We start from the raw sequence: 27,297 nt of genomic DNA, 5'->3' as shown, positions 1-27,297 counted from the left end.
TGCGGTAAAAACTGTTTATTAATAAAAGTTTTTCAAAACTAGATTAAGCATTCCAGGGTTTTTAAGGTGTTGACGATATGTTTTATAGATGCATAGAAACTGCACAATTTGCATGCAAAGTTAAGTACTTTTCAATGATAACAATACAGGAAAGTATAATGCCGTAAACCATCACACACAGTCTGCAAGTTTTTTTCTTTCTTCAAACTGTTTGTCTACTGCAAGTGAAAGAGCCTGAAGAAACGTTGCCATTGTAACACTGGGGGACTGAAAATATGAAAATATTCTGTTAGACCTATCACAACCATAGGCACACAAAGCACAGTTATTTGAAAAGGAAATACTAAACTTTCATGTTACAAAATACTCAGAATGCTAAACCTCATATAAACCAGCTAACATAGTTTTATTTTGCTATGTAAAATCTTGAGTCAATCAACATTACTGAGAATTTTCTTCAACAAACGTTTGAACAAATTACTATTATTTACAAAGTGATAGGGGTTTCTTTCAGCACCAAAACATGAGAGAACAAATATTAATGGTTTGTCACAGTATGTCAGTAGTGATATCAGTCTTCTTCAATTTAATTTTATTCATTTATTCATCATGGCAGCAGAAAATTGTAGTTTAGATGAGCAAAACATTTTAAGACAAATCATTTACTTCAGGCATTCAATGGTCTTCCTACCTGGCTCAAAATCAAACCAAAATATACAAAATAGAAAAAACTTACTTGAATATAAAGTGCGTGTGCTAGGAAAGGAAGTTTTCTGAGGACCCGGCCACTAAGACCTTCACTTCTTCTATAGTAAAAGAGAGACATAAGCACTGCTTAAATGCTAAATATTCACTCTTAAAAGATGACATTTCCATTCTCCTTCACCCATAAATCACTCTGATGATACTCAAGTCATAATACCTTGCTTGCTTACTTGGAACAGTTTTAGCAGAAGCTGGAAATAGCGTATGGGAGGCCGCATGGTACAAGAAAAAAGGGTAGAGAAACAGCATAGTCACAATTGCCTACAAGTGCTCTTATCAAGCCTCTCAAAAATCACTGCGACATATCTCATAAATCTAGAGGAGAATATCTGTTAGGCAGGATTTGCAAACAGTTTGGTTCTGATGGGACCTCTATGATCAAACTATGATTCCATGATATCCACTGAAACTTCGGGCATTAAGTCAGACAGCAATTTGTCTATAGAATTTCAAAGGGCAGAACAGAAACCAGTCACATTTGATACCAAGAAAAATTTGCACATCCTGATCAATTCCACTTATTATCTGCTGATGTTTTGCACCAACCACAACAATATTAAAAAGTAAGCAACAAACAAACAGAAAACCAACCCAGAACAACAAATGAGTTCAAGATGTTTCAGAACTCTAGCTTAATTCACTTGCTTTAAGACATAATTTCACAATTGATTTATATATAAATATGAATGCACATACACACACACATACACATACATTCTCATGTAGAATTTATAAAAAATGTTACCTTGAGATTTCTTTTAGTACCAGACTTAACCTGGACACATTATTTTCTACAAATCCAATCATTTCTAACTCTCTGAGTGACAAGAGATGCTGTCGAGGATATATTATTTGGCACTAGAAAGAAGAGGTACATGTTGTTGTATGAAACCTTAAAAAAAATCATTTAAAATTAAATTCGAAAATAAGAGTGTAGATGCAGAGAAGGAATAAAATTTGTGTGTTTTTGTTATTTAAGAAGTTTGATGAAAACATCATTTTAATAAAATGTTTTATAGATCTACTTTCAAAATATTACCTTCATCAGCTCTTCCAGGCAAGAAAGATATATTCTGAATATTGCTGCAGCAGATGGGGGGCCAATATACTGCTTTATGTCTGCTCTGTCTACAAATGCCATGTCAATTTTCTCTGTAATATTTGAAGTAGTCAGGATAACTACATTGGGATACCTTCAAGATAAAAGCACATTCTTAGGTCACATGTATGTGAATCAGCTCCAGTTGGCACTGGCAAACAGATACCTTCCTTCTTACAACTTAAGCCATTTCATGCAATCAACAGCCACATCACTCTTATCAGCTAATAATTACATGCTCTTCATCAGCTATCACTAATGTACTTCAATGCATGGTCTCTTTCCTTCAGCTATTTTGCAAGTAGTTTCTCTAACCCTATTTTAGAAGCAGTATACACTGACTACTTTGCATGAAGAGAGTTTACAGCATAGTTTTTGCCATAAATTAAGTTACAAAATTAAGACTTGTAAATTAGAATATTTTATCTATATATTTTTCATTTCACTTCAGAAGGAAGTAAGTAGTGCTTATTTATTTTTATATATTTGTATATATTTATTTATTTGTAACTGCTAACATGATACATTCAACATTGCAGGACATTAGAGTGAGCTGAAAAGGGAAGTAACAACTCCTTACTCTAACAAAAACGTAAAGAAAATGTTTAACCACAGATATTTTTCTATGAAGATTGAGTACTGTGTTTGAATAAACTACTTACCTTTAATTAGCAGCAACACAAGGCTAAATAACAGGGCACCTGTCTCTGTGCGAACGGGGCCAAGTATGCCCAAAGAAGAGGTGGCAATAATAAAACAAGAGATGTGCTGTATTAAATCCAGTAGACCAAGAAATGTTAACTGAGCTTATTCTTGTCTCTCCAAAGTAGATATGATGACCATCCCTCCCCAGCTTTAATGGAATTATATTATCTATAGTTTAACAAACCCAGATTAGTTGCTGTTGCAATAAAATGAATTTACCTTTTAATCTGATCTATTTGCATCAGTACAGCATTAACTACACGAATAGCATCTGAAGGCTCTGTGCCTGCCTTGAAGGCACTGCGGGCTGCTGTGAGGCTCTCCACCTACAAAAATAAAAAGCATAGACCTTATAGCAACAACAAAACCCCAAACCAAAAATACCAAACAATTCCAACGCTCACATACCAAACATTGCACATTCGGAATGCTGGCAGTAAACAAGTAATGCAGTACACCTTCAGATCCAGTTTGGTATCTGAAATTTCACCCTTAAAAGTCTTTTGTTAAATAGAAATTTAGGGAGAGAGTGAAGAGAATATCAAGGGGGAGAAGCGTAATGAGTGAAATCCCTGTTTAGAGTGCAGAGGCTGTCTTCATTAATTCAACTTCCAGAAAATAAAAAGGATAAAATAAATAAATTTGATTTAAGCAAGCTTTGCAATCATAACTTCAAATAAAAAAACCTAATGAAGTACTTAAGAACTAAATCAGGCACGTCCAACTCGCAACCTGGTTCAGCTGGCAATGCTTCCTGCAGCTGCTCTGCACTGCAAAGGCAGTGGCTCTTTTCCAGAGTGACCCCAGGCACACACCCATTGTTCAGCAATAACCATTAAAAGCCATTTCCCCTCATCCTGTCACTACCTGCCCTTATAAAAAGTCCCTCCCCAGCTTTCCTGTAGGTCCGCATCAGGTACTGCAAGGCTGTTATAAGGTCCCCCTGGAGCCTTCTCTTCTACAGGCTGAAGAGTCCCAGCTCTCTCATCCTGTCCCTGCAAAGGAGGTGCTCCTGCCCTCTGATCATCTCTACGGTCTTACTCTGGACCTGCTCCAACAGCTCGATGCTCTTCTTGTGTTGGAGGCCCCAGAGGTGGATGCAGTATTCCAGGTGGGGACTCGTGAGAGCAGAGGGGCAGAATTAACTCCCTTAATCTGCTGGTCACAATTCTCTTGATGCAGCCCAGGATACAATTGGCCTTCTGGGCTGCAAGCACACACTGCTGGCTCATGCTGAGTCTTTCGTTAACTGACACCCCTAAGTCCTTCTTCTCAGGCCTGCCATTAAGCCATTCCCAACTTGACCTGTATCTGTGCTTGGGATTGCCCAGATCCAGGTTCAGGACCTTGCACTTGGTCATGCTGAACTCAAGGTTGGCATGAGCCTACCTCTCAAGCCTGTCCTTCTGGATGGCTCTTCCCTCTAATTTGTCAATTGCTCCACTCAGCTTGGTATTAGCTGCAAACTTGCTGAGAGTGTGCTCAATCCCACTATGTTACCTACAAGGATGTTAAACAGCACCAGCTCCAGCACTGATCCATGAGGAGCCAGTCACTGCATCTTTATTTTCCATGTGCCTGAGTAGGGCCTTCCGCAAGATCTACTCCATGATCTTGCCATGCGCGGTGGTGAGACTGACTGGTGTGTAGTTCCTTGGATCTTTTTTTCCCTTCTTGACAGTGCTGTTATGCTTCCCCTTTTCCAGTCAATGGGAAGTTCATCAGACTGCCATGACCTTTCAAATATGATGGATACAGGCTTGACAACTTAATCTACCAAATCCCTCAAAACCCATGGATGGATTGCCTCTGGTCCCATGGACAAGTGTACCTCCAAGTTCTTTAGATGGTCTTAAACTTGATCTTCACTTACAGTAGGCACATCTTCCTTCATCCAGTTCTTACCTTTGCTTTCTGCAACTTGGGCAGTGCAGCTAGAGCCCTTGCCAGTGAAGGTTTTCATAATCCTTATCTTAAGAGAAAGGAATATCCCTCACCTCACAGTCACCTCTTAATCATGTCGTTGCTTTTTGGCAGTAAATACATTTGTGATCTACCTACTGAGGTGGTAGGCAGTTCATTTCAGCAGTGGCAGTAGTGGTTCACCTCCACTGGTGCAGATTGTTATGGCAACAGCATGCAGGCTCTTGTTCATCGTTTGCAAAAATGCAAAGCTAAATGTAGTGACTATGCTGAAAAACGGTGTTTTGTAGCTGAGAATTTACTTTACCAAACAGTGTTGTTGTGTTCTTTGTTTATGCTGTAGTATCCATGGAAATAAATTGGAAGCATTACATTCAAAGTGACTTATGGCCCAAGACATTCCTATTCGCTCAGTGAGGCCCAAGCAAGCCAAAAGGTTGGACACCGATATACTAAATGGTTATGTATCCAAGCCTGGGAAGGACAACTAAGCAACAATTAACTGAAACCAAATTAACTATTTTTAGAGCCTTACAACATACACAAGAACACTATAAATATGACTCCAGGCTACTTGGAAGTCTGAAACGATATTCTACTTGTAAACATGCACTAGCAAACTAAGTGTCACCAAGAAAGATTTTGCTTCATTTTCACTGGAATATATCTGCTAAATCACAATGTGTCCTTTTGAAATCTTTCAATTTTCCAGTCAATATTAAAATTCACTCTTCTGTAGTTTACAAAAAAGTCTAAGTATTATTGTTTTAATGTCCTTTAAGAATACATATTATTACACTTTCCTACCCCAAAATTAAAACTTTCTGCTATGTCGTACATACATCAATACTATTAGAATCATACCTCATCGATCAGTACAAACACAAGAGCATCTTTGTCGTCAATTAACTCTTGAATCTTCTGGAACATCTTGGTTACGAGCTTGCCACTCTAGAAAGAGGTCATATGCATATATTAAACTGTTTCCTTTGCAAGTCTCACTATGTTGAACAGTGGAAAACTACTTTTTATTGTTTATTTTAAAATAAATCTCTAATATAGCTTCTACTTAAATTATTTTCAAGCACATTGAGTATCCTAAATAATATTTGGTGCAGTTACGTTATGAACCAAACTCAACAGATACAGATTTATAAGTCAGTCCACTTACTAAGATACATCAATACATACCTCAGAAAACCATTTAGAGAAAAGACTATGGCTGTTTATTTCAATTAACTGTCCATATCTATACCTAAAATATGAAGGAAAAAATAAACATCAACTCTATTGCATTGTAAATAAAAGTCAGTGAGGTCAGTAAATCCCTTAAGTCTTATTCCCTCCATTCCAACCATGGAATGCCTTGAATTAGTACTTCAATTTACTTACTTCTAAAAACACAATATCTGGTTTGTTTTTAATTATAATTTCCAGAAATTTGTCTCACTATAGCTTTCCACAATAAATCATTACCAGGATTCCTCCATTAGAACAGTTTTGATTGTTACTTCCATGTAGTTTAAGAAACCATTTCCATGTTAATTAGCTCATTCCTCTGTTCATACAACATTATTTTCAGTATACCAAGTAAGACCGTGAAGTTTATTTAATGTCTGAAGGTTTATTCAACTACTAGTTGCTAAGAAGTTTATAGTTAACTTCACTACTTGTCTGACATATCTGATATACAGACTGATTTTTGCATTTGGAGAATTCAAGTACCAAACACACTGGTCCCTTCTAAAAACAGGTTTTCTCAAACATGAACATACAAATAGGAGGTTTAATACTCTGTGATACTTCATTCTTTAATCTTCACAAATGTTTATTATGAGCACAAATGACTATATTGCCATCTGAATTTGTTTTTCATAATTTGACACAAACCATTACACATTCAGAAGGATTTATAATACTGTATCTATCTCTCTTTTACATTGGATCAACTTTATTGCTAATGCAGAGCCATGAATGTCAGCACTTGAAATCAAGTATTATATATCTTTGGGCTACTGAAAAATAACAATTAACAACAGTTAGATAAAGTGAAGAAATTCCAGAACGTTCACCTGTACGATAGTCGTATCGTCAGCTTCTGAGCCAATGCTTTGCAGAGAGAGGTTTTACCAGTTCCAGGAGGGCCTGGATTCAAATCAAATTCACACACATATTACAAAGAATCTACATCAGGTTGTTGATGACAAAATATCTTTTTAATTACTGTATTTCCTTAATGCACTAATTGCAGATAACAGTAGACAAGGACTGGAAATATCAGGGTATTTTGAGAAGATTGCTTACCCAATTACCATTCTAGAGTCGTGCTCTAGAAGCTCTGAAACTAATTCACTTTCAGTTATTAGTATGGTTAGTTCACCAGCTTGTACACAAACATCATAGAGTTAAAATAATCAAACAATATTGGAACAAAGTGTTTTGCTCTTGCTGGGCTTATGAATGTTAGCACTCTCAAAAACCTGTGCTTAAACTTTCATCTTCCTGAAACATAGCCTGCTAACATGCAAAACAGAAACCCATCATGTCTGGTTTGATAAGCTGTTCACATTCCCTAAATCTCCACTGTGAGGCAACTGAGAGCATCCTAGGAAGTATACTGCACAACACACCTTTTGGATATGCAATGATGCCCTACAGAAAAGCCACAAAGATCTTCTCCAAACAGAAAAACATGGTTAAACAGAACATGAATGTATGAAGATTGATTTTTATATTCTAAACAACAGATAACAGCAGACAGCTGACAGAACTTCCATTCAAAGTTAGTACTGCCTTTATAGCACAAATGTGGTATTTAGCACTACGAGAGTTTCAGATTTCCCAGTATTCACTTTACTACAGTCACAATAAAGAGCTCATTACTACAATTTCGTACGTGTATACATACATGTAGAAAGAAAATCTTGGTGCATTAAATATGTCTAGAAGCATGTCATTAAATATGTCTAGAGGCACTGCTTACTGTAACACAGGAACACATTTAACTTCATTACACAGAACTGTATAAGCTTTTCCTGAAGGGAAGCAGGTTGTCAGTGCATCAACTTATTTTAAGATAGAAAATACTTACCATGTAGCAAAACAACTCTATTCCATGATATTAAGTTGCTGTCAACGTTTCTGTCAGAAAACAGTAATGTTGTCGTGACATAATCAAGTAACTAATAGATGAATAGGGGGAAAAAAAAAAAGATACACAAATTAGAGACATATCAGCAAATACAATTACAAATGGACGCAATCTCCTAATTATCTCTATTGCGCACTCCAACAACAACAAAAACTGTTTTTTTGGTTTTTTTTTTCAGTCTTAGACCACAATTTCTCTGCAAAGGCTGGAAATTCACTTCATTCCTGCCCTCAGGGGAAAAAAAATGCAAGTACTGGCCACAAATGGATATCAGTTGGTCTTGTATTTTTATCAAGTATTTGTAGACTTGTTATCCTTCCAAATAAATAAATTTGACATCTTTTTATTTCATCACTGTTACCTGTAATGCTTTTGATCTACCTGAATCAATAAGACAACAAAATAGCATTCCTGCCATAGCAGGAAAGAAAAAAAAAGCTGAACTTCATCAAGCATGTTTGCCAGTAATATCCTGAGAAACAGAGACACCATTTTGAAACATAACAGGAATCATTTCAGAGTCTGCAGAATCCAACCATACTCAGCCAGCTCCACGCCGTAAAAATAACGAATATTCACCCAAATAGCTTTTACAAAAAGCTGCAGAAATGAAGTTCATTCACTGTTGCCGTGTGCTTCCATGAGGCACACGGCAACACTTCACTTTTTTAATTACTTGAGCAAACCCATGAAGAAATGAAGTCTAATTTCTGGAATGATCATCAAAGAAACTTCTAACATGGAAACTAAGATAGATAGATTGATTGGTAGATTTTTTTTGTCTTTTGCAGTGCAGGCTTTGCAGTAATATCTACTCATACACATTAGAGATATGATGATTAATCTTAAAATGTTAACTTTGTCTTCTTCTCTTAAGCATACAACCGTTACATTTAAGTATGGAATTACTAAAAAAAACACAGAAACTTTGATAAGAATTTAAAGATTTGCAAAATGGTTAAAACTGTGCCACTCTTTGTAGGAGCGTACCAAGCAGACATCAGAATTGTCTCTCAAGGTAATTGCCAAGTAAATTCTCCATACGATGCAGCTACTTCATGCTGGGTACATTTCAAATCTTACTCCTCCTCAAGCAATTTTAATTGTTACCAATGTTCTACTTACATGTGATTTTACTTCAGTGTCATATATAAGACTTTCCCAAAGGCCATGGAATTCAGCTGTGAAAGCAATAAATTACACATCTGTTTAAGGCAAATCAATGTAGGAACTCATAATCTGCTGTGGCATCACCAAGTAGTTTTCAAATTTATCTCAGACAAAATTAAGGCTCAAGAACAGATCTAGAACAGCGATCAAAGTATATGGAAAGAATATATGGATTATTTTCTCAAAAAGCAAACCCTACTTTCTAAAGACTCTATACCTAAATTTATATATATTACATATATACACACAGACATATATAATGTATAACATATTACCTATGTATAGTGTGTGTGTATGTGTATATATATATAAACATATTCAACATTTATTTGAAATAACATCAACAGATGGAGGAGGGAAAAAGTGAAAAAGGACTCTGATGAAGAATTATAAACCATAATAGTATGGGAATGTCCAATTATGGATGGAATTCTCCTCCAAGAGAAAATGTTGTAAATATTTACACTTTTCACTGTATGAAAATATGAAATACTTTCACAATGTGAAAAGCACAAGAACTGTCAAAGACTCACACTCCCTCCTTGGCCTCAAGCTCAGACCTATACTTCTCCCATATACATAGTCCAACCTTAACAGGCTCTAGACAATAATAGCCAGCAGGCCATGCTCTGTTGTGGAAGAAATCATTACTCTTTCCAGAAACATTTTGAGGACCCTGTATCTCTTCACTTTCTTTGCTCCTTCTTGAAATTGAAAACTTGTTCCAATTATCTTTGCAATAGGTTGCTAGCACATGGCTTTATGAACAAATGAATTTTATGATTTAGTTGTCAAAAGAAATTCAGGATAGTATTCTTTGTTCTTTATTCTCAGTTTTTTCCCCAGATTACCAGGTTTTTAACATAGTCATCCAGGAAGCAAAGTGAAATTATTTCAAAAATCAATTCTCATGAGAAAATAAAGGCAAAAGATGCAAGAATCAAGAACCTACAGAGCATCAAGTTAATAAGGCACTTCCAGCTCTTGGACCTTCTCTGTTTTGGTCTTGGTAAAGGTTTTATACAGAGATTCAAGTGTTGCCAGACCATTGGCTTCTGTTTAAGAATGTAATAGCAGCATTATCTCGCAGGCTGGTACCTATAGTACCATAGCTAGCTATGGGCTCTTGTAGGCTGATGCCTGTAGGGTTAAGTCATTTGCATGCTTGTGATTGTGACTGTGTATTTTCAGGCTTTATTCCACAGGATCAATTATTTTGACCACAATTACAGACAAAACTGGCACTTTGTAGAATCGTCTGTAGTGACTCAGTCAAAACCACTAGAAAATTCTAGATAGATTGATTCCATCAACAAAGAACAAAATTATACAGTCAATAAAGCTACTATATTTAAAAATAACCCTACAAATACTTCCACCCTTTCCAAATCTTTCTTTTATTGTAATTGCTCTTGATCTCCCAGAATTATCAGGTGGGTACCTGTAGGTAGCACCCAGTGGTTAGCTGCAACAATATCCTCATTCTCTTCTTCCAAGTTTTCAATGCTTGGCCCTTCTTCATTCAGATGAAAAATATGAATGGAAAGACTGCTTTTGCTCAAGTCAATAGGCTAGGAGAGATGCAAATAGACTGTCAACGATACATCATATTTCACACTTCAGAGATAATTAGAAGATATGAATGTTACAGTACTCAGCTGACATTCAGCTCTGAAACCTACTGTTTCCAATTCAGACTTATTATAATGAGTGTAAGCTCAATTGTTTTTCCCCCTGTTTATGCCAGTTGAACCTTCTTCTATGTCTACCTACAATTAGTTCATATACATATGAACAAAGCAGTACATTTTTGGTTGATACCTGTCTTTCCTTCAGTTTCAGCTCTGTATCCACAATTGACACAGATTGCACATTGCTGTTAAGGAAGCCATCATCAAATTCTGTCCACTTGTAATCACCAAACACAATGTTGTGTCTGTTCAACAGTTTTAGGACACTCATCCTGATGTCTTCTTTCTTTGCCGTACTAATAAGAAAGAAACAGCATTATTTATGGCATTAACATTTAGAAGGCAAGTAGTAACTACTATCTGAAACAACACCAGAGTGTTTTATCTAATACAGTAAGCCTCCCTCCATAGAAAACAGCCTCCATTCAAAGCAAACAAACAACCACACACACCAAATGCAGCAACATTCTTCAAAAACAGATAAAGCTGTCTGGACTGTCCTGCTCAGTAAATAGTAGTCCAAGTGGAGCAGCAAGTATGTGAGGCAGGGAGGGAGCAGGGATTAATGCTGGAACTAACACTATTTTTACATCTTCTTTATCACATTGGACAATGGGATGGAATGCAACTGCATTAAGTTTCATAAGGGATGATGCTAAAGCAGAGAGGACCACCAATATACTAGAAAGCAAAGCTATCATTCAGAGGGACCTCTCCAGGCTGGAAAAACTCACTGACGTGTTAAGAGAACACAGAGCAAGACTGCTGTGTGTGCACAGCACAAGGACAAAAGGCAGCAGACACAAGCTGCAGCAAGTAAAGTTGTAGCCAGGCAACAACAAACAGTTCCTGGCATGAGGAAGGAGGGTCAAACACTTGATCTGTTGTCCTGAGTGACAACTTAGTCTCGAAAAGCAATTAACCAATAACCTGAAAAACCTGAAAAGCACTTCATTCCCTTTCCCGTTTTCATGCACGTATGCTTTTTCTGTTATTCAAACTAAAAATTCACAGCAAGGCATCGCAAAGCTGAAAGGCCCAGAGAGACCTGTTTGATTTCTGATGAACTTCCACGTGTATCTGGACATTATCGCACGTATTCAGGAGGGCTTGCTTCAAATCCCCAGCTGCTTCATCCATCCTTCTCACTCCTAAGGAGAAAGCGGCAAGAATGAGAAACAGGCTCTCAGCTATTGCTACAACCAGGAATGCAAACAACCCTCCTTCACACGGGAACACCACGTCCCACCCGTGTGGCCCCCCCAGCCACCGTGATCAACATACCCCTTCCCTCTATCGGGATATACAGGCACCAGCCCGAGGAGCGCGTTGCGAGCACAGACGGCTCGGCCCGCTCCACCCTCAGCGTCAGCAGCACGGAAGGGAGAGGAGCTCACGTCGGACAGGGCCCCGAGGACGGTGACCTGAAGCCGGACGATAGAGATTCGCGAGGGGGAGCTGAGCACCGAGCACCTTCTATGTCCCCCTCCGCGGGCGGGCCGCTGCGAGGACTGCACCTCTGCGGTTCAGAGCCAGAAGCACGGCGCTGTGGAGCGCACAGAAGACACAAGGCACCGAAAGCCTCTTCGAAAAGCGGCGCGCTGCCCCGCCTCGCGTCCCCTGACCTGGATCTTCCTCCTCACAGAAGGAGCGTTTCCGGCGGGGGAGGGGAAGTTCCATCCGTCGTGGTAGGCTTTGCGATGGGGAAGAAGCACAAGAAGCACAAAGCAGACAAGGCGGAGTGGCGGTCGGCTTCCACCACCGCCTACAGCGGTAAGAGCCCGGAGCAGCTCGTGGCTGGCGGCAGAGCCTGGGCGGCCTTTGGCGAGCTGGGTCGTGGTGCCGCGCATAAAGGGAGAAGCCATCGTTGGCTTGGGTGAAGATGCTGCGAGCTGGGCTTTCCTGAGCTCCCGTTATCAGGGCGGGCCGTGGGGACAAAAGAAAGGGCGGAATCGAAGGTTTCCAGAGAGAGCGGGATTGCTCTCCATGAGAGAGAGGGGAGTGAGGTGGGGAGCGGAGCAGCCTGAGCGTGAAGGCAGATCGGGCGAGGTGCAGAGAGCACAGAGGGTTCCTTCGTGGTTTGTGCAGCTGTTATTGAGAGATTCCTGTCAGCTCGTGTATCTGGCGAGTGTTTGCCATGCTCTGATGCTGCGGGGAGTATTCTTCGGATGTATGTAGGATTCCCGTGCTGCTTGAGGTGATGAGCCGTGAGAGGACGTGCTGGAAGTTTAGTCGTTTGGCAGATGTGTGGAGATCTTCCAGCAAACAGTCCGAACTGACAGGAGAAAATTACAGTGAACTAATTACTGTGACTGTCAGTTTTCACTGTAAGAACTGGGTTTGCTTTACTTACACGTGGATTTTCCAACGCTGGTAGGTTTTGGCTGCTCAAGATTAGAAGCAGGTTGGATGGTTTGCTTTACAGGCACCAACATTGCGGCCTGTGGTGGGATGTGAGAGCTGTATCTGCATCTGTGATATTTTTTATCGTGGAACGGCTGCTTCTTAATTTGGATTTCTGATTCTTTTCTGCTGCTTTTATCTCCAAATGCACTTTCAAACTGTATCAGATTCTTATAATTAGCACTTGCAGAACTAACATCACTGAAATGCTTTAATGATAGCATGCTATCACTTTCATCAGCATCTTTGACTTTCTTTTTTTTTCTTTTTTCTTAATTTAGATTATGTAGACAAGCCTTTGGAAAAACCTTTAAAGCTGGTTCTGAAGGTTGGAGGAAGTGAAGTAACTGAACTTTCTGGATCAGGACACGATTCTAGTTATTATGATGACAGATCAGATCATGAGCGAGAACGACATAAAGAAAAGAAGAAAAAAAAGAAAAAGAAGTCTGAGAAGGAGAAAGAAAAGCACCTTGATGATGAGGAAAGAAGAAAAAGAAAAGTAAGCTGTGATTTTTAGAATTCAGACATACCATCGTTTGAACTGAGAGCAGATAAGTGTACAGGTCTGGTACAGTCTATAGGATCCCCGCAGTTCTTCCCTCCCCAAGGATTTTTTTAATCACTATTAAAGTAGGAAGAAACTGTTTGGAGGCAGCACTTCAGAGCTGTAAAAAACGCCCCTGTCCAGTTGGTGCATTTCTGCCATTTAGAAGAGTGATCAGTGTGTTGTTTTGTTGAATAATGTAAATGCTTGTTCCTTGTAACTGATATTTTTCCTATCCATTTGTTTTGTGTATTGGTATGAATACTTCTGTTCTTAAATCTAATGTTTTATGTTTCAGCTGGGTCAGAAATATGCTTTGCTGTCCTTTGAAGAGGGTATTTCTAGACTTTCAAATCTAGAATGAACTTTAGTCCCTGAGATAAGTTGTTAATTAAACATAAGAGTTTCAATGTCTAAAACAGCTTCTTTATAATCTGGTTTTACATGAGTTCAGCATACCTTTAGGTGGAATTCCACCTATTAATGAGAGAACAGTAGTACTTTTATGTAATACTATTTATTTTTTGCCTTTGTGTTTAAAAAAAAATGTGGAAATAATTGGGGAAAGAGAAAATGACAGTCACAATATTGTTTAAACCGTATTATGGTTCTGATGAACCTTGTGTATGCCAAATAAAAAATCACTCTTATTTTTCTGTCCCTAGGATTGTGCATTCCAAGTATGTTCCAAAATCTATCTTTTTGCTGTTGTAGGAAGAGAAAAAGAGGAAAAGAGAAAAAGAACAGTGTGACACTGAAGGAGAGACTGATGATTTTGATCCTGGGAAAAAAGTGGAGGTCGAGCCTCCTCCAGATCGTCCTGTCAGAGCATGCAGAACTCAGCCAGGTGAGTACTGTGAGAACTTCAATCTGTTTAATGTGTACATTATGTGGATTTTTAATCCATACCTGTCTTCCCAATGGGTCTGCATCTATCTGTCACTCTTCTATTTGATTGAAAAAAATGGGCTGTATTTCAGGCATACTAATTCCATGGGTGTTACAGCAAAGGAGCCATTAAAATTGCACCAATCAAAGCATTACCAGAATGTGGGCATCCCAGTGTTGCTATTTGAGTGGCTAAATTTCTCTTTTCTTTCCTGTAAAATGCCTTACTTTTATTTTACGTTACATGTATTTAACCTATTAGTAAATACAAAGTCAAATGTTATTAAAACTATCCTTCAAGAAAAATGAGTTTAAAACTCATTAAGTAAAAGAAATAGTTATTGTATACTTAAAACAGGTATGTTTAGATACAAATATATGAATATATCTTCCTTTAATTTGTCTGTTTTCCATCTCAAACTGCAGCTGAAAATGAGAGCACACCAATCCAGCGATTACTAGAACACTTCCTTCGTCAGCTTCAAAGGTATTAATGTCTTATCCACAACTGTGTTGATAGTGTCTAACACACACATGTTAAATTACAACTTCTTCTTCTGGCTTTCTGTTTTAAAATCACAGACTGAGAAATAATTAAGCAAATCAAGACCTAGTTTTGTCTTTTTCAAAGAAGCCTGCATACGCATAATCAAAACTGTTCTGTAGCAGGGAACTTCCTGAATATTTCACTGTTTTGTGAAAGTGTTTTAGTTTAGTGGTTTTTTTCTTTTCTTTGTTAAGTAAGGCATTGGCCGCTTTGTTCTGTTTGTGTGGTGTAGAAACGACGATAGTCTCGTTTGCTGCTTTCAATCTTAATTATTTCTTTATTTATTTTTAAATTTTATTTTTAGGAAAGATCCTCATGGGTTTTTTGCTTTTCCAGTCACGGATGCCATCGCTCCAGGATATTCCATGATAATAAAGCACCCCATGGATTTTGGTACTATGAAGGAAAAAATTGCAGCAAATGAATACAAATCAGTGACTGAATTCAAGGTGAATTGTTAGAGATTTAGTTACTTAGAACACTTCAGTAACAAACCTCAGATTCATTTTTACTTTAGAAGTCTTTCCTACCTTAATTATTTTACTGTATGCTTGTTTGGAGCTCAGTACTGTGTATTCTGCATATTAGAATGGGTTTCATGTTTCTTTATTTCCTGGTTGCCTGTTCTAGAAAAGTTCACTACAAATTATGGTGGAAATGAATAACATGCTCTAAAGATCTGTGGAATTCATGCTGCTAGACATGATATTCTTACTTATGTTTAGGGTTTAAGGTATTTTAAGAAACTTAGGTTTATTTTTTCTATCTAGACTTGGTTAAATTGATTAAATGGCAATTTAAATATATCTGCATGAAAATTGGAGTTAATGAAATATTTTTGTGTGCGTGTGTGTGCATTACAATAACAGCTGTGAATGCTTCATCTTGAATTACCCTGCTTTCCATATAACTTCAATTTCAGAGGGTGTTTTGACAGAAATTAGCAAGGTTATTGGCAACTTGCCTCAGCTACATTGGCAATTGACACTACAGTAATACCTTATTGAATACATTGTCATTCTACAGCCAGTGCTGTAAGGTTTGTTTGTTTGTTTGTTTGTTTTTTCCCCTTCTTTTTCTTAGTATTGTCAGTTCCTGGAAGGAAAGAAATTTTATTTAACCTATTCATGAAGTTCTATGAATGGCCTTTAATGTTCACTGTTTTCAGCTGTGGAACTGATATAACAAGAGTCTTGATAGAGGGGATTGGCTTGTTTTTCAGGGTTGTTTTTTCTTCCATAGGAAATTCCAGCAAGGTGAGCAAAGAGCAGCATAGTTTTCCTGTAGATGCCTTAACAAATGTTTGTTTTGTTATGTGTGAATTGGGTTTTTTTGTTTTTTTAAATGGAGACTTTGGTAGGAAATAAGAAGGATACATATTATCATTGCAATCAGCCAGCCACGCCATCTGGTGTTTTCAAATCCTGTTGGCTTGTCTTAGTGATTTTAAAAAGCATGTTTGAATGGGAGCTCCCTGGCTGTATTTACATACAGTCATGGTTACACTAATAATGCTGGTAGGAGAGCAGCCAAAAAAAATGAAAAATACTGTGTTATTCAGACTGACAGATTCTTTTTCTCTGAAGGATTTGCTTTCTGCTGGCACTCTTTGAAGAGTAAAAAATGTTTACTGGAAATCTATCACTGTCCAGTGTCCAACCTCTTTGTCCAGTGACAGAGGTAGGACTCCCTTTCTAGATGTGACTATATGCTCATGCTTTTGTAATTGTTATGTAGTACAGAAATGTTCTTAGGTTTTGACCTCAGAAAATGAGTGCTCTGATGGTTGTCTTTCATTTCTGATAAATCTACTAAAACCAGCTTAGTCTAGTCAGAAGCCAGTACATCAAAAACAGGAGTTACTGTGAACCATATGCTGTATTTAGTATGGGAAAAATTGCTGCAGGAATACCAAAGTTGGACAAACAAAAAACTCTTCTCAATTATTTTCTGCAGTCCTTCAAGGACCTAGATGCATTGCTCCCCTCGTCTTCTTATTTGCTTCTTATCTAACTGTTTGCTCCTTTGTACCAACTTCACAATTCCTGTTTTTGTGATGGTCTCCGTAAGTGAAGGCAGCCTAAATGTCACAGGAAGTCACAGGGTAGCATTTATAGCTCTTTATCTACTTAGCTAGTATCGAGCTGATGACACTGAATCATCAGGAGAGCGCTGCTCTGGAGTCACTGCAGGGAAACAAGAAATAAAAACTTTTTTTTCTCCATAATCTGATCAGAAATGCAGTAGGGCAAAATATTTTGTTTTCATATATTAATGTTTGTTGTCAGAGGAAGTCTTCAAGAAGAGTTTCATGTTAAGCTGTAATAACATCCTTAAGAAATCTTTGTCTCAGAAAATCTGTACTGTGAACATGGTGGGTTCACTCCAAAAAGCGTTGATCCAAGTGTGGATCTTTACCACAGAACAAAGTCGTCATCTACTAGACTACTGCACAGACTGTGTTTGTGTCTACAGAGCTTTAATGGCTTGAATGGTCATTATTTCAATATTGAAAAGTTACTGAAAGAAAAATACATCCTTAAACCACACACTAGTATAATTTGTTAGTGTTCCATTTGTGAAGTGCTGCTGCATTGGTTATTAATTTGTCAACTTTTTAAATTTTCAGAAGACTGTAATAATGTCTTTCTAGCTCAGTGTTTCATAGAGCTTCTAATAATGCTTTCTGTTCTTTACTTAATGGACTGGTAATTTTTGGCTAAAATAAAGTCTTCCCTAGGGGAGAGACAGAAGAAACAAAAAACCTCTCATAATCTACAATACATTTTTTTTGCTTAATTTGCAGTGGAATGTGTTAAAGCTTATTTTAGCGAGTTGCATCAGTTAAAAATTGCCTGATATTTGATGTGGTAGGTACCCATTCAAAGGAGAAGGCAAAATGGCTGCTTTGTTGCATGCATTGAGCATTTGTAAGGTTGTTTCTTAAGTTTTGTAGGCTTTTGTTGTTGTTGCTGTTTTAAGTGACTGAAGATTCCTACAAAGTATTATAAATAAAATTATATATAAGATACTTACCTTTTTGCTTTTGGATTTCTCAAACCTACTCTGATTTATGAGGAAGGAAAAACATGAAAGTCTTTTCTTTGTCCCTCAGTACTGCTACTGATTTTTTATATTTATTTGTTTGGTGTGTATGAGAAAGGAGGAAACGTTACATTTGTCACTTAGGTTAAGCTTGTTTATACACTAAGGAAAGCACAGAGCTGCCTCGGTAGTGTGGTATCTGCAGGTTGTTTAATAAAGGTGTTTAGAATTTTAAGTTTTTTGTTTTGTTTTGTATTTTACAGGCAGATTTTAAACTCATGTGTGATAATGCAATGACATACAACAGACCAGACACTGTTTACTACAAGCTAGCCAAGAAGATACTGCACACAGGCTTTAAAATGATGAGCAAAGTAAGAGACCTTTTAAAAACAAAGGAGAAACACTTTGTTTGGGGGATTCTTTTTTTTGGTCGTAATCAAAACAAATGTGATTAATAGCAATGCTATTTCATCTATCTGACATTACTTAAAACTGTGCCTATTTATGCTACTCTATTTAGGGGCTTGATAGCATTCAAGTTATAAACACAGCTTTATTTTTCAACTTCATTTGTACCACTGAAGTCTGTGGGAGCTTATTCTACTGGCTTCAGTGGAAGTAACTAGGATCTAAGTGCTGAAAACCCAACAAGAAAATGTTGCTTCTGTCTTTAACTTTGGATTAAAAAAAATCTCATTTCTCTTAAGTTATAATTTTGCATAAACAAGGAAACTGCATTTTCAAATATGGTAGGTGTAGGGGAGGGTTCAGACATTTCATAAATGCATTTATGCAAAGAGAAATTTTAACTCAAGTTAAAAGTTCTTGATCTGTAAAATTTGAGTTATTTTTGTGAGCTTCTTTGTGTGTGCATGTGCTAGTGTTGCTGTTCCATATGGTAAGTCTTGTGTGAAATAGGTTGTTGTCTTTGCATATGCATTGTTTGTTTGTTTCTCTTTCTTGATAGTTGGTCTGCAGAAATTCTGATGCCATGCTACCATGACAAATCATGTTGCATCGCCATTGAAAATGAGGCATAAAGAACAAAATAAGGCCATGGCCATTCCCATCCCATCCCATTATCATAGCATCTTGGCTATGAGGGAAAGGTTAAGTCCCTGCCGCTCTGTCCTTTCTGATTCTAGGAACGGCTGTTAGCTTTGAAGCGCAGCATGTCGTTTATGCAGGACATGGATTTTTCTCAGCAGGCAGCTCTTTTGGGTGATGAAGACACAGTGGTTGAGGAGCCTGTCCCTGAAGTTATGCCTGTACAAGTAGAGACTACCAAGAAATCCAAAAAGCAAAATAAGGAAGTTATTAGGTAAAGGTTTTCATTGGTGTGCTTTCTAGTCTGTTGCAGTTTTTGTAATATTAGTCGGGAGCAAATAATTGAGAAGAAAAGACTTCCTGTGGCCTCTTCCCTCGTGGAATGACTTCATGTTCTTTTAAATGATAACTTGCAATTAATGTGCATATGTAAGTGTTTTATCTTTTCTTTATAGTTGCTGAAAATACAAGTAGTTCCTTCTTGTGGTAGTTAGAGATGTTCATTTTATCACAGCCACAAATCTTGAACGTATTGATGAAAATTTGATTTTTTTGTTTTACTTTAAACCTGTGGTAAGTGTCAGCTTTGAAGGAAAATCACTGAGTCCCATTGCTTTTGTGTCAGGAATTTGACAAATTTTATATAAAAAACAACCTGTAACAAAACATTGCTAATTATGTATTTTAATTGTTTGAGATATACTTACATATCTGATGTTGGGGGTAGGAGGAGCAATGTTATTTCAAGCTTATGCTGTCTCATATTTTTTTTTGTTTTTGTTAAAAACAAGTTTCACAGTTCTAAACAGCCACATCTGGGAAAAAAAAATCAGACTCCTGTTTCATATCTGGAGAAAGAACAGGTATTTGTAGTTTTGTAGCAGGAGACAGCAGTGTTTATCTTCAAAAATGATTTTAAACTGAGTCATTTTGGGGGGTGGAGCTGTTCTGGTACCACCATACAGAAAGACATGCTGCTGTATAACAAACAAATTATTCTTTGATAATTCCTACACACTACCTATTAGACAACCAAGTACCTTTCTGTTAAGGGGACTTTATGCAGATTCTTTCTGATTAGTCTATGATTTTGTTTGTATGGCACATATTTATTTTCTGATTAATTCTTAAGTAAACTGCATTACAGAGGTCTGTTTCTACTTTGCCACCATCTGTGTACTTGCTTTCAAAGTAAACAAGTTTCAAAGAGAGCTAAAAGATCAAGAAATTGAGACTACCAAAGGACACAGTACTGCTTTGTCTTCAGAATCAACTGTAATGTGCAGTCAAGTAGAATTGTCAGCTATTTCTAACTATTCTGCTATCCAGTTTCCTTGGATTCACTAATGCTGTAAATTTTATTTTCTTCTTAAATGTTTGTGATTTCAATACTCAGAACTGTTTCTTTTCTGATTAACTTGACCTTTAAACCAATTGTATTTTGATATCCATGTAATAGTCTTTTGATGTACAGTAAGAGCTTTTGGTAGATTTTGTAACTGCTTGTTAAAAACAGAGCTGAAGACCATAATTTCAGGAAGTGTTAAAGTAGTTCAAACCTCTGTGTGTAGTTTAAAAACTGGCTTGATGATCTTAGCACAGAAGTCTTCTTTGAAACACTCACTCAAAGTTCTTGTCTGTTGTTTGTACAGAAGAGAAAGCCTCGGATGTAGCAAATTTTGCTGCTCTTTGCAATCTTTTCTGAAGAATAGGAATGAGAAAAATGTGTTATTTTTTTATTGTCTTAAACAGCAAAGCTTTTTTGCATAATCAGTCTGAGTCTATACAGAGAAAAATTGTTAGCTGAGCAAATGGAAAAGGTACCTCAGGAGAGGGAAATGGGTATGAGGAGGTTTGCTATGCAGTACCTAAAGTAGTCAGTCCCTGGTGTCTAATGTAACTTTAGCATATGTAATGCTCTGATAGATTCTGATCTATGAAGTATTTCTTTTGTATTTAAGGATGACTCGCACTAAAACATTAGGTTTTTTTCTTGATTGGTTTCCCTCCCACCCAGAAATAGACTCACTATTTCCTCATCATCTATTTTTTTTTAATCTGCATCCTTTCATTTGGAATAATGGCATATTCATACGTGTGGGAGACATCTACATCATTCACCTTGTAATGATCTAAAAAATCGATTCCCAATTTATGCTTTGAAGTATTCCCTTTATTTTGTTGAAGTACAAAAACAAGTAAATTTTGAAGTTTAAGTGTTGACTGGTTCTTCTGCAAAACTTCATTTTCATAGTGTAATTGTAATTCCACTTAATGCTGAATTGGGCAGGCACTGGGAGAGGAGTGGGACTATTCTGTTTAGCAAGCTCAGAATTTTGCCTTGTGTTTTGTCTTTTAATTTCTACAACTGCTACTCTTTTTTTTCTTCAGTTGCATATTTGAACCTGAAGGAAATGCATGCAGCCTGACAGATAGTACTGCTGAAGAACATGTCCTCGCACTAGTAGAGCATGCAGCAGATGAAGCCCGGGATAGGATCAATCGATATCTACCCAACAGCAAGGTCTGCTTCATGACAAAGTTCACAATTCCATGTTGTGTCCAACTAAAGTGGATCTCAAGTTGTGTCATGTTTTAAACATTATGAAAAATTCACTTGCAGAAAACACTGAATCATCTTCAGTCTTCCTTAGTTTCAACTCTTACCATTGAGAATGATTAAAATAATATGATACTCTCATATAGGACAAGGGAAAATGGTTTTAAACTAAAAAAGGGAGTTTTAGATTGGATAGAAGGAAGAAGTTTATTATACAGTAGGGGTGAAGACACACTGGAGCAGGATGCCCAGAGATGTGGATGCCCTAGTCATGGAAACATTCAAGATATTGCGGGACCAGGATCTGTGCAGCCTGATCTAGCTGCAGATATCCCTGTTTGTTGCAGGGGATTTAGACTAGATAATCTTTAAGGGTTCCTTCCAGTTCAAACAATTCTATAACTCTGTTGTTGCAACCATAGAAGAACTTTGGCATAGATTAAACTTTTATTGGGATTCCCTCTCCCTAAAAGAGTTAAGAAATTCTGAAGTGTGACCTTAATGTTTTCAGTGAGAAGTCCAGAATCCCTTTTATTTTTGTACCTAGCAGTAGTAGCTGTCAGTTATAGCATATTCCTGTATAAGTACAAAATAAAACAGCCTTTGATAAGTAGCTGCTTTAACTGCTGTTATAGAAGAAACATCTGCATTGATGTGGTAGTAATGTTGTTTTCAACCTTACATGCCTATTTCTTGGAACTATGACACCTGACTGTGGTCACTTCTGGGTCAGCTAGATTAAAAAGAAAAGCCTCACAGTAGAAGGTTTAGCTTCTTCAGTGTATTTCTGAAGCTAGGAAGAAGCCTTGCTAAGAGCAAACGTCATTTGTGAACCTATGAAGTAAGACCATTTCTTTACAAACCATTTACAGCAATACCAATCTGCTACCTGCTAGCTATACTGGAAAAGCCTATCAGGATGCAGTCACTTCTGAGGAGAGCAACTCTGGTGCTCAAGGAAGAGTTTAGAAGTTCTGTTCCTCATGTCTGAGCTGTCAGTCAGCTTGACAGCCCACTGTAGACCCCAGTTAAGTACTTAAGTGTTGTTATCACGTGTGTGTTCCAATCGGTCTGGCACAGCACTTGTTTGTTAAGAATTCAATAGCATGTGCACAACAGTACTTCTAAATAGAGAATGTTGTGGATGAGAAGCACAAATGAGCAGTATATTTGCTAGAAGGAGATAAATAGTTTTCTAAATATTCTCTGTACTAAAAAGGGAAGTAATACAGGTGCTCAGGATCTGAATACAGCTAAAAATGATTTTTAAAAATGGTTTGAGTTTAGACTTTTTGAAAGACTAATTGTATGTCTTTCTTATTGTGTTTACAGATCGGTTATCTGAAAAAACATGGAGATGGAACTTTATTGTTCAGTGTAGTAAATTCATCTGATCCAGAAGCAGAAGGTAAATCTTTTAAGCAAACCTTTCTAATATTGTATGTTGTAGTAGAGTCTGAAGTGTATATACAGATCCTGTGTAGGATAGATGAGTTGTTTTGGTTTTTTTTCAGTTAATTTGTATTTACATGACACTTTTTCCCCAGTAGCTTATTTTGGAAGTACTAGAGGAATCTCTCAAGTTTTCAGTCTCTAGATGCTCTTTTTATTGATGATAACAGTGAGGTAAATTAATACCTACTTATAAGTACATTGATACAGATTTCCGGAGAACTTGGGAGAAAGGCTTTTGCTCTATTTTTCTTACACAAAAGGTGAATAAAACTGTTGTAATGCTACATAAATGTGCAATACACAGATTCAAAAAAGGTAAAAAATTATTCAGGATATGTATTTCCTATTTTAAAGTAGTGGTTAAATGTTTAAGTTCATTAAGTTTTGCTTAGTTGTTTTGTTTTGTTTTATTGATGATTCGTACTGGGAGGTGCAACCCTGCATATTTTCTGACTGTCTAAATTCTTTTTCGTCTTGGAGTAAATTGTTCTGGAATGAAATTGAGTGTTGTGGCTGCCATCATGCACTTACCTATTTTTGAACAAACTAGATAAATGTGATCAATACTTCTGCAGTCTTGCCACTGAAAATTTAGACAGTGGTGGTAAAGGGAACACAACAAACCTCCAGTATGAACTGTCAGTAAGTGTAATACTTCCTATGTTTCACGGCTCTAGAGTTTCTTCTTTATTGTTTGTATTGTTAATAGTAATTATACTAGATTTACAGCTAGGATTTGTTAACATAATCCATGAGATATAATTTAACTGGAAGTGTTGTAAATGCATACTCCTTTTTTTTTTTATATATAAGTTTTTCCATTTTCTTTCAGTATAAAAACATTCCCTATAATTTAAACCATTTTAATTAAGCAATTCTCAAAACTTAGAATCATAGAACAGCCCTGGTTGAAAAGGACTTCAACCATCGTCTAGTTTCAACTCCCCTGCTATGTGCAGGGTCACCAACCACCAGACCAGGCTGCCCAGAGCCACATTCAGCCTGGCCTTGAATGCCTGCAGGGATGGGGCATCCACAGCTTCTTTGGGCAACCTGTTCCAGTGTGTCACCACCCTCTGAGTGAAAAACTTCCTCCTAACATCTCACATAAACCTCCCCAGTCTTAGTTTAAAACCATTCCCCCTTGTCCTATTACTATCCACTCATGTAAACTGTCGCATCCCCTCCTGTTTATATGCTCCCTTCAAGTATTGGAGGGCAGCAATGAGGTCTCCCTGGAGCTTTCTCTCCTTCAAGTTAAACAAGCCTAGTTCCCTCAACCTTTCCTCATAGGAGAGGTGCTCCAGCCCTCTGATCATCTTAGTGGCCCCTCCTCTGGACTCATTCTAAGAACTCCACATCCTTCCTGTACTGGCCTGGCCACAGTACTACAGATGGGACCTCACAGGAGCTGAGTATAGGGGGACAATCACTTCCCTCTCCCTGCTGACCACCCCTTTTTAAATGCCTCCCAGAACACAGCTGGCCTTTTGGGCTGCAGGCACACACTGCTGGCTCATGTCCAGCTTCTCATCTGCCAGGACCTCCAAGTCCTTCTCTGTTGGGCTGCTCTCTAGGAGATCTTCCCCCTAGTTTGTATAAATACCTGGGATTGCCCTGACCCAGGTGCAGCACCCTGCACTTGGCATTGTTGAACCTCGTTAGGTTTTCATGAGCCCATACTTCAGAATCAGATTCAGAAGGAAGAAATATTTCTATAGCAATAGTGCTGTCTTAACAAGGTTCTTCATATGGCTTGGTTTTCTACACACAAGCTGCTGCTTAGTCAGTGTAAGAAGTTGCTTTTATTGCTTTTTTAATATCTGGGTGTTGGCTGTTTATGAATTAGATAGTAAATCTCAGGTGATACTAGGTGCATTAGAAGTAAAATAACTTATTATTTAAAACATATTTACAGTGTGTATTGGTAGTTAAAATGGATAACTTAGATCTCTCTAACTATCCTTAATAAAACTATGCAGATTAAAAGACTTTCAGCTTTTGTATTGACTGTGACTTTTGAAAAGCACAAAATCTAAACATCACCGTAAGTAAACCCTGAACATGAGATTTTTAAAAAATCATTATCTTATTTTTAATTAATTTATTAGAGGAAGAGACTCATCCAGTAGATCTGAGTTCATTGTCAAGCAAATTTTTACCTGCCTTCACTTCGTTGGGCTTTAAAGATGAACGAAGGAACAAAGGTAAATGCCAAATAATATGTTATGTTTATGATAAGCATTTGAACAATTTCCAGATACAAAATAATATGAGATGGCGCTTGTCTCAGAAATTTCACTTAGTTAATTTTATAATGTGTAATTACTTGATTTATAGCAGAATGTGGTTTTAGTTAAATTGACTTATTTGTCCAAATAAACATAAGAAGTTGTTTGTTGATGCATTTTTCCACAGTAGAATCTTTTTAATAAAGGTAGCCCATTTTCAGTGGGGGTTTTTGTTTTTTTTTTCCTGGGCCAGCAGGGCTTAGATTTGAGAAAAACCCTTTTGGTTGTCCGCTTTGTTTATCATATGACAGGAATTCCACAAACTGGAGTGCCTTTCTAGTTAGAATATTCACTTTTTTCCCTAGTACTGACACATATAATAGTTTCTCACCCAATGTTTTTAGCACTGGAATATCACATAAACTGTGAAAGTGGTTTTTAAAATTACCTGATTAAATCTGGAATTCCGTTGTTGAAAAAAAGCTTTTATTTTCGCGCTCTTCTTTTCCTGTGCTGATGGAAAACTGGTAAATGTGGAAAAATTGGGGGAGTGGGCAGAGGATATTAAATTAATTATTTCTTCTTAGTTATATATGTATAATTGTTAAAGCTGTTGCTTTAATGTGGAGTCCAGAAGTGTCCTTGAGATATTGCACTTGATTTCTGCTTGAGATAAATACAGCTTCACAAAAAAATCTTACTTTCTTTTCAGCTAGTCATGTGCACTTGTGCTAATTACTTGTTGTCTGCCTTTTCTACCTGTCTAGTAACCTTTCTTACAAGTGCTAGTACAGCCCTTTCCATGCAAAACAACTCTATTTTCCATGATTTGAAATCAGAAGAAATGGAACTCCTATACTCAGCATATGGTGATGAAACTGGGATACAATGTGCCTTAAGGTAAGTGCTTCTGCATTTTTTATTGAACTGCATTGTCTCTTTTGTGTCACTTTTCACTAAAATTACTAAACATTAGCTAGGAGTCCTTCCCCCTCCCAACTTAATTCTCTGAACTTTACCAAATGAATAAAACATGAAGCTGGCTACCTTTCATCCTAGTTTTTTTTGTTTTGGTTGAGTTTTGTTTGTTTCTAGGGGGGGGTTGTTTGTTCGCTTGGTTGTTTGTTTGTTTCTGTATTTCTATTAAGTGTTTGTTGCAAGACTGTTTGTTAATAAATATATTGACTACAGGAATTTATAGGTTGCTAATGATTTAGCTTTAAACACCAGCTATAAGTGAGCTTGGATACAAGTGATAAATTTAAATGCTTGTTTTAAAGCAGTGGCGTTTTTCAAGGTGTTTCAAAACAGTCATATCTTCCTGAGTACCACTTTGCATTAAAAGGTTGGTTTTGGACTGAAAGAATTAATCACAATCTTTTTTGTTTTCTTAACCTTTTTTTTTGTTGTTGTTGTTGTTACTATTTTTGTTAAGTAAATAAATATTCAGTCTTGTTTGTTAAAGCTACTGATGAATTTTCTCTTGAGCTATCATTAGTAATGGGAATTAAAAAAAAAAAAAAAAAAAAAAAGCAACATCTTGAAAGCTTTATTTTCTTCTTTAAAGAAGCATGGAAAAGTGAAAGAATGAGGACAATGTAGTACAGCATAGGTGGAGAAGACCATACTATGAATTGAAGTATGTGTTATGAATGTAAACATTTTCTGCAATACTTATCTCCCATTTCTGCTAGCTTACAAGAATTTGTGAAGGATGCTGGACATTACAGCAAGAAAATAGTAGATGATCTTCTGGACCAGATCACAAGCGGAGATCATTCCAAAACTGTTTATCAGCTAAAGCAGGTGTGTCTGTTGATGCACAGAAATGTCACATGTTAATGAATACACAAAAACCTCTCTGTTTTTTTTTAATATTAGCTGAGAGGCATTGATTTGAAGCGTCAGCTTAGTATGGGCATGCTTAGCTTTTCATAGAGCAACATGGTGAACCAAGTTAGAAACAGAATTAGTCAGCAGTGAAGTGATCTTCCTCTGTCTTTGCCCCAGCTCAATCAGTTCTCCAGTGCTGTTCACCATATGACTGCAGAAAGGAGCAGGTAGAGG

The 27,297-nt window shown here is 37.2% G+C and overlaps 2 protein-coding genes across 11 annotated transcripts in view; one reads left to right on the top strand and one right to left on the bottom strand.

Moving 5' to 3' along the window:
- Positions 1 to 12,107, bottom strand: TRIP13 (thyroid hormone receptor interactor 13). Of its 4 annotated transcripts, none has more exons than XM_015854865.2 (14): positions 11,789 to 12,107; positions 11,553 to 11,655; positions 10,635 to 10,800; positions 10,255 to 10,384; positions 8,769 to 8,824; positions 7,584 to 7,674; positions 6,565 to 6,637; positions 5,684 to 5,747; positions 5,357 to 5,443; positions 2,789 to 2,895; positions 1,805 to 1,958; positions 1,511 to 1,623; positions 737 to 806; positions 1 to 267 (listed from the first exon to the last, which is right to left on the bottom strand). In XM_015854865.2, exons 2-14 carry the CDS (start codon positions 11,642 to 11,644, stop codon positions 172 to 174), a joined length of 1,299 nt encoding a protein of 432 aa, XP_015710351.1. In that variant the 5' UTR covers positions 11,645 to 11,655; positions 11,789 to 12,107; the 3' UTR covers positions 1 to 171. The 4 variants fall into 4 exon arrangements, with proteins under 4 accessions (XP_015710351.1, XP_015710353.1, XP_015710354.1 ...); XM_015854867.2 differs by having other exon boundaries at positions 11,902 to 12,107; XM_015854868.2 differs by having other exon boundaries at positions 11,978 to 12,087.
- BRD9 (bromodomain containing 9) overlaps positions 11,960 to 27,297 on the top strand; it is a 21,414-nt gene continuing 6,076 nt past the window's right edge. For 2 of the 7 annotated variants that reach the window (XM_015854857.2, XM_032442536.1), the window contains exons 1-13: positions 11,960 to 12,277; positions 13,189 to 13,409; positions 14,169 to 14,301; positions 14,769 to 14,829; positions 15,194 to 15,338; positions 18,198 to 18,308; positions 19,083 to 19,258; positions 19,776 to 19,847; positions 21,376 to 21,508; positions 22,877 to 22,952; positions 25,111 to 25,206; positions 25,998 to 26,130; positions 26,925 to 27,036. In XM_015854857.2, coding sequence (XP_015710343.2) covers positions 11,983 to 12,277; positions 13,189 to 13,409; positions 14,169 to 14,301; positions 14,769 to 14,829; positions 15,194 to 15,338; positions 18,198 to 18,308; positions 19,083 to 19,258; positions 19,776 to 19,847; positions 21,376 to 21,508; positions 22,877 to 22,952; positions 25,111 to 25,206; positions 25,998 to 26,130; positions 26,925 to 27,036 — 1,764 coding nt within the window. In that variant the 5' untranslated portion in view covers positions 11,960 to 11,982. The remainder of the gene's footprint in view (positions 12,278 to 13,188; positions 13,410 to 14,168; positions 14,302 to 14,768; positions 14,830 to 15,193; positions 15,339 to 18,197; positions 18,309 to 19,082; positions 19,259 to 19,775; positions 19,848 to 21,375; positions 21,509 to 22,876; positions 22,953 to 25,110; positions 25,207 to 25,997; positions 26,131 to 26,924; positions 27,037 to 27,297) is intronic. The other 5 variants (XM_015854859.2, XM_015854858.2, XM_015854862.2 and 2 more) reach the window with 5 other exon arrangements.

The sequence above is a fragment of the Coturnix japonica genome, chromosome 2 (assembly GCF_001577835.2).
Source record: "Coturnix japonica isolate 7356 chromosome 2, Coturnix japonica 2.1, whole genome shotgun sequence".
NCBI lineage: Eukaryota > Metazoa > Chordata > Aves > Galliformes > Phasianidae > Coturnix > Coturnix japonica.
Note: the sequence above shows the minus strand (reverse complement) of the source record. Positions and strands in the feature narration are given on the sequence as shown.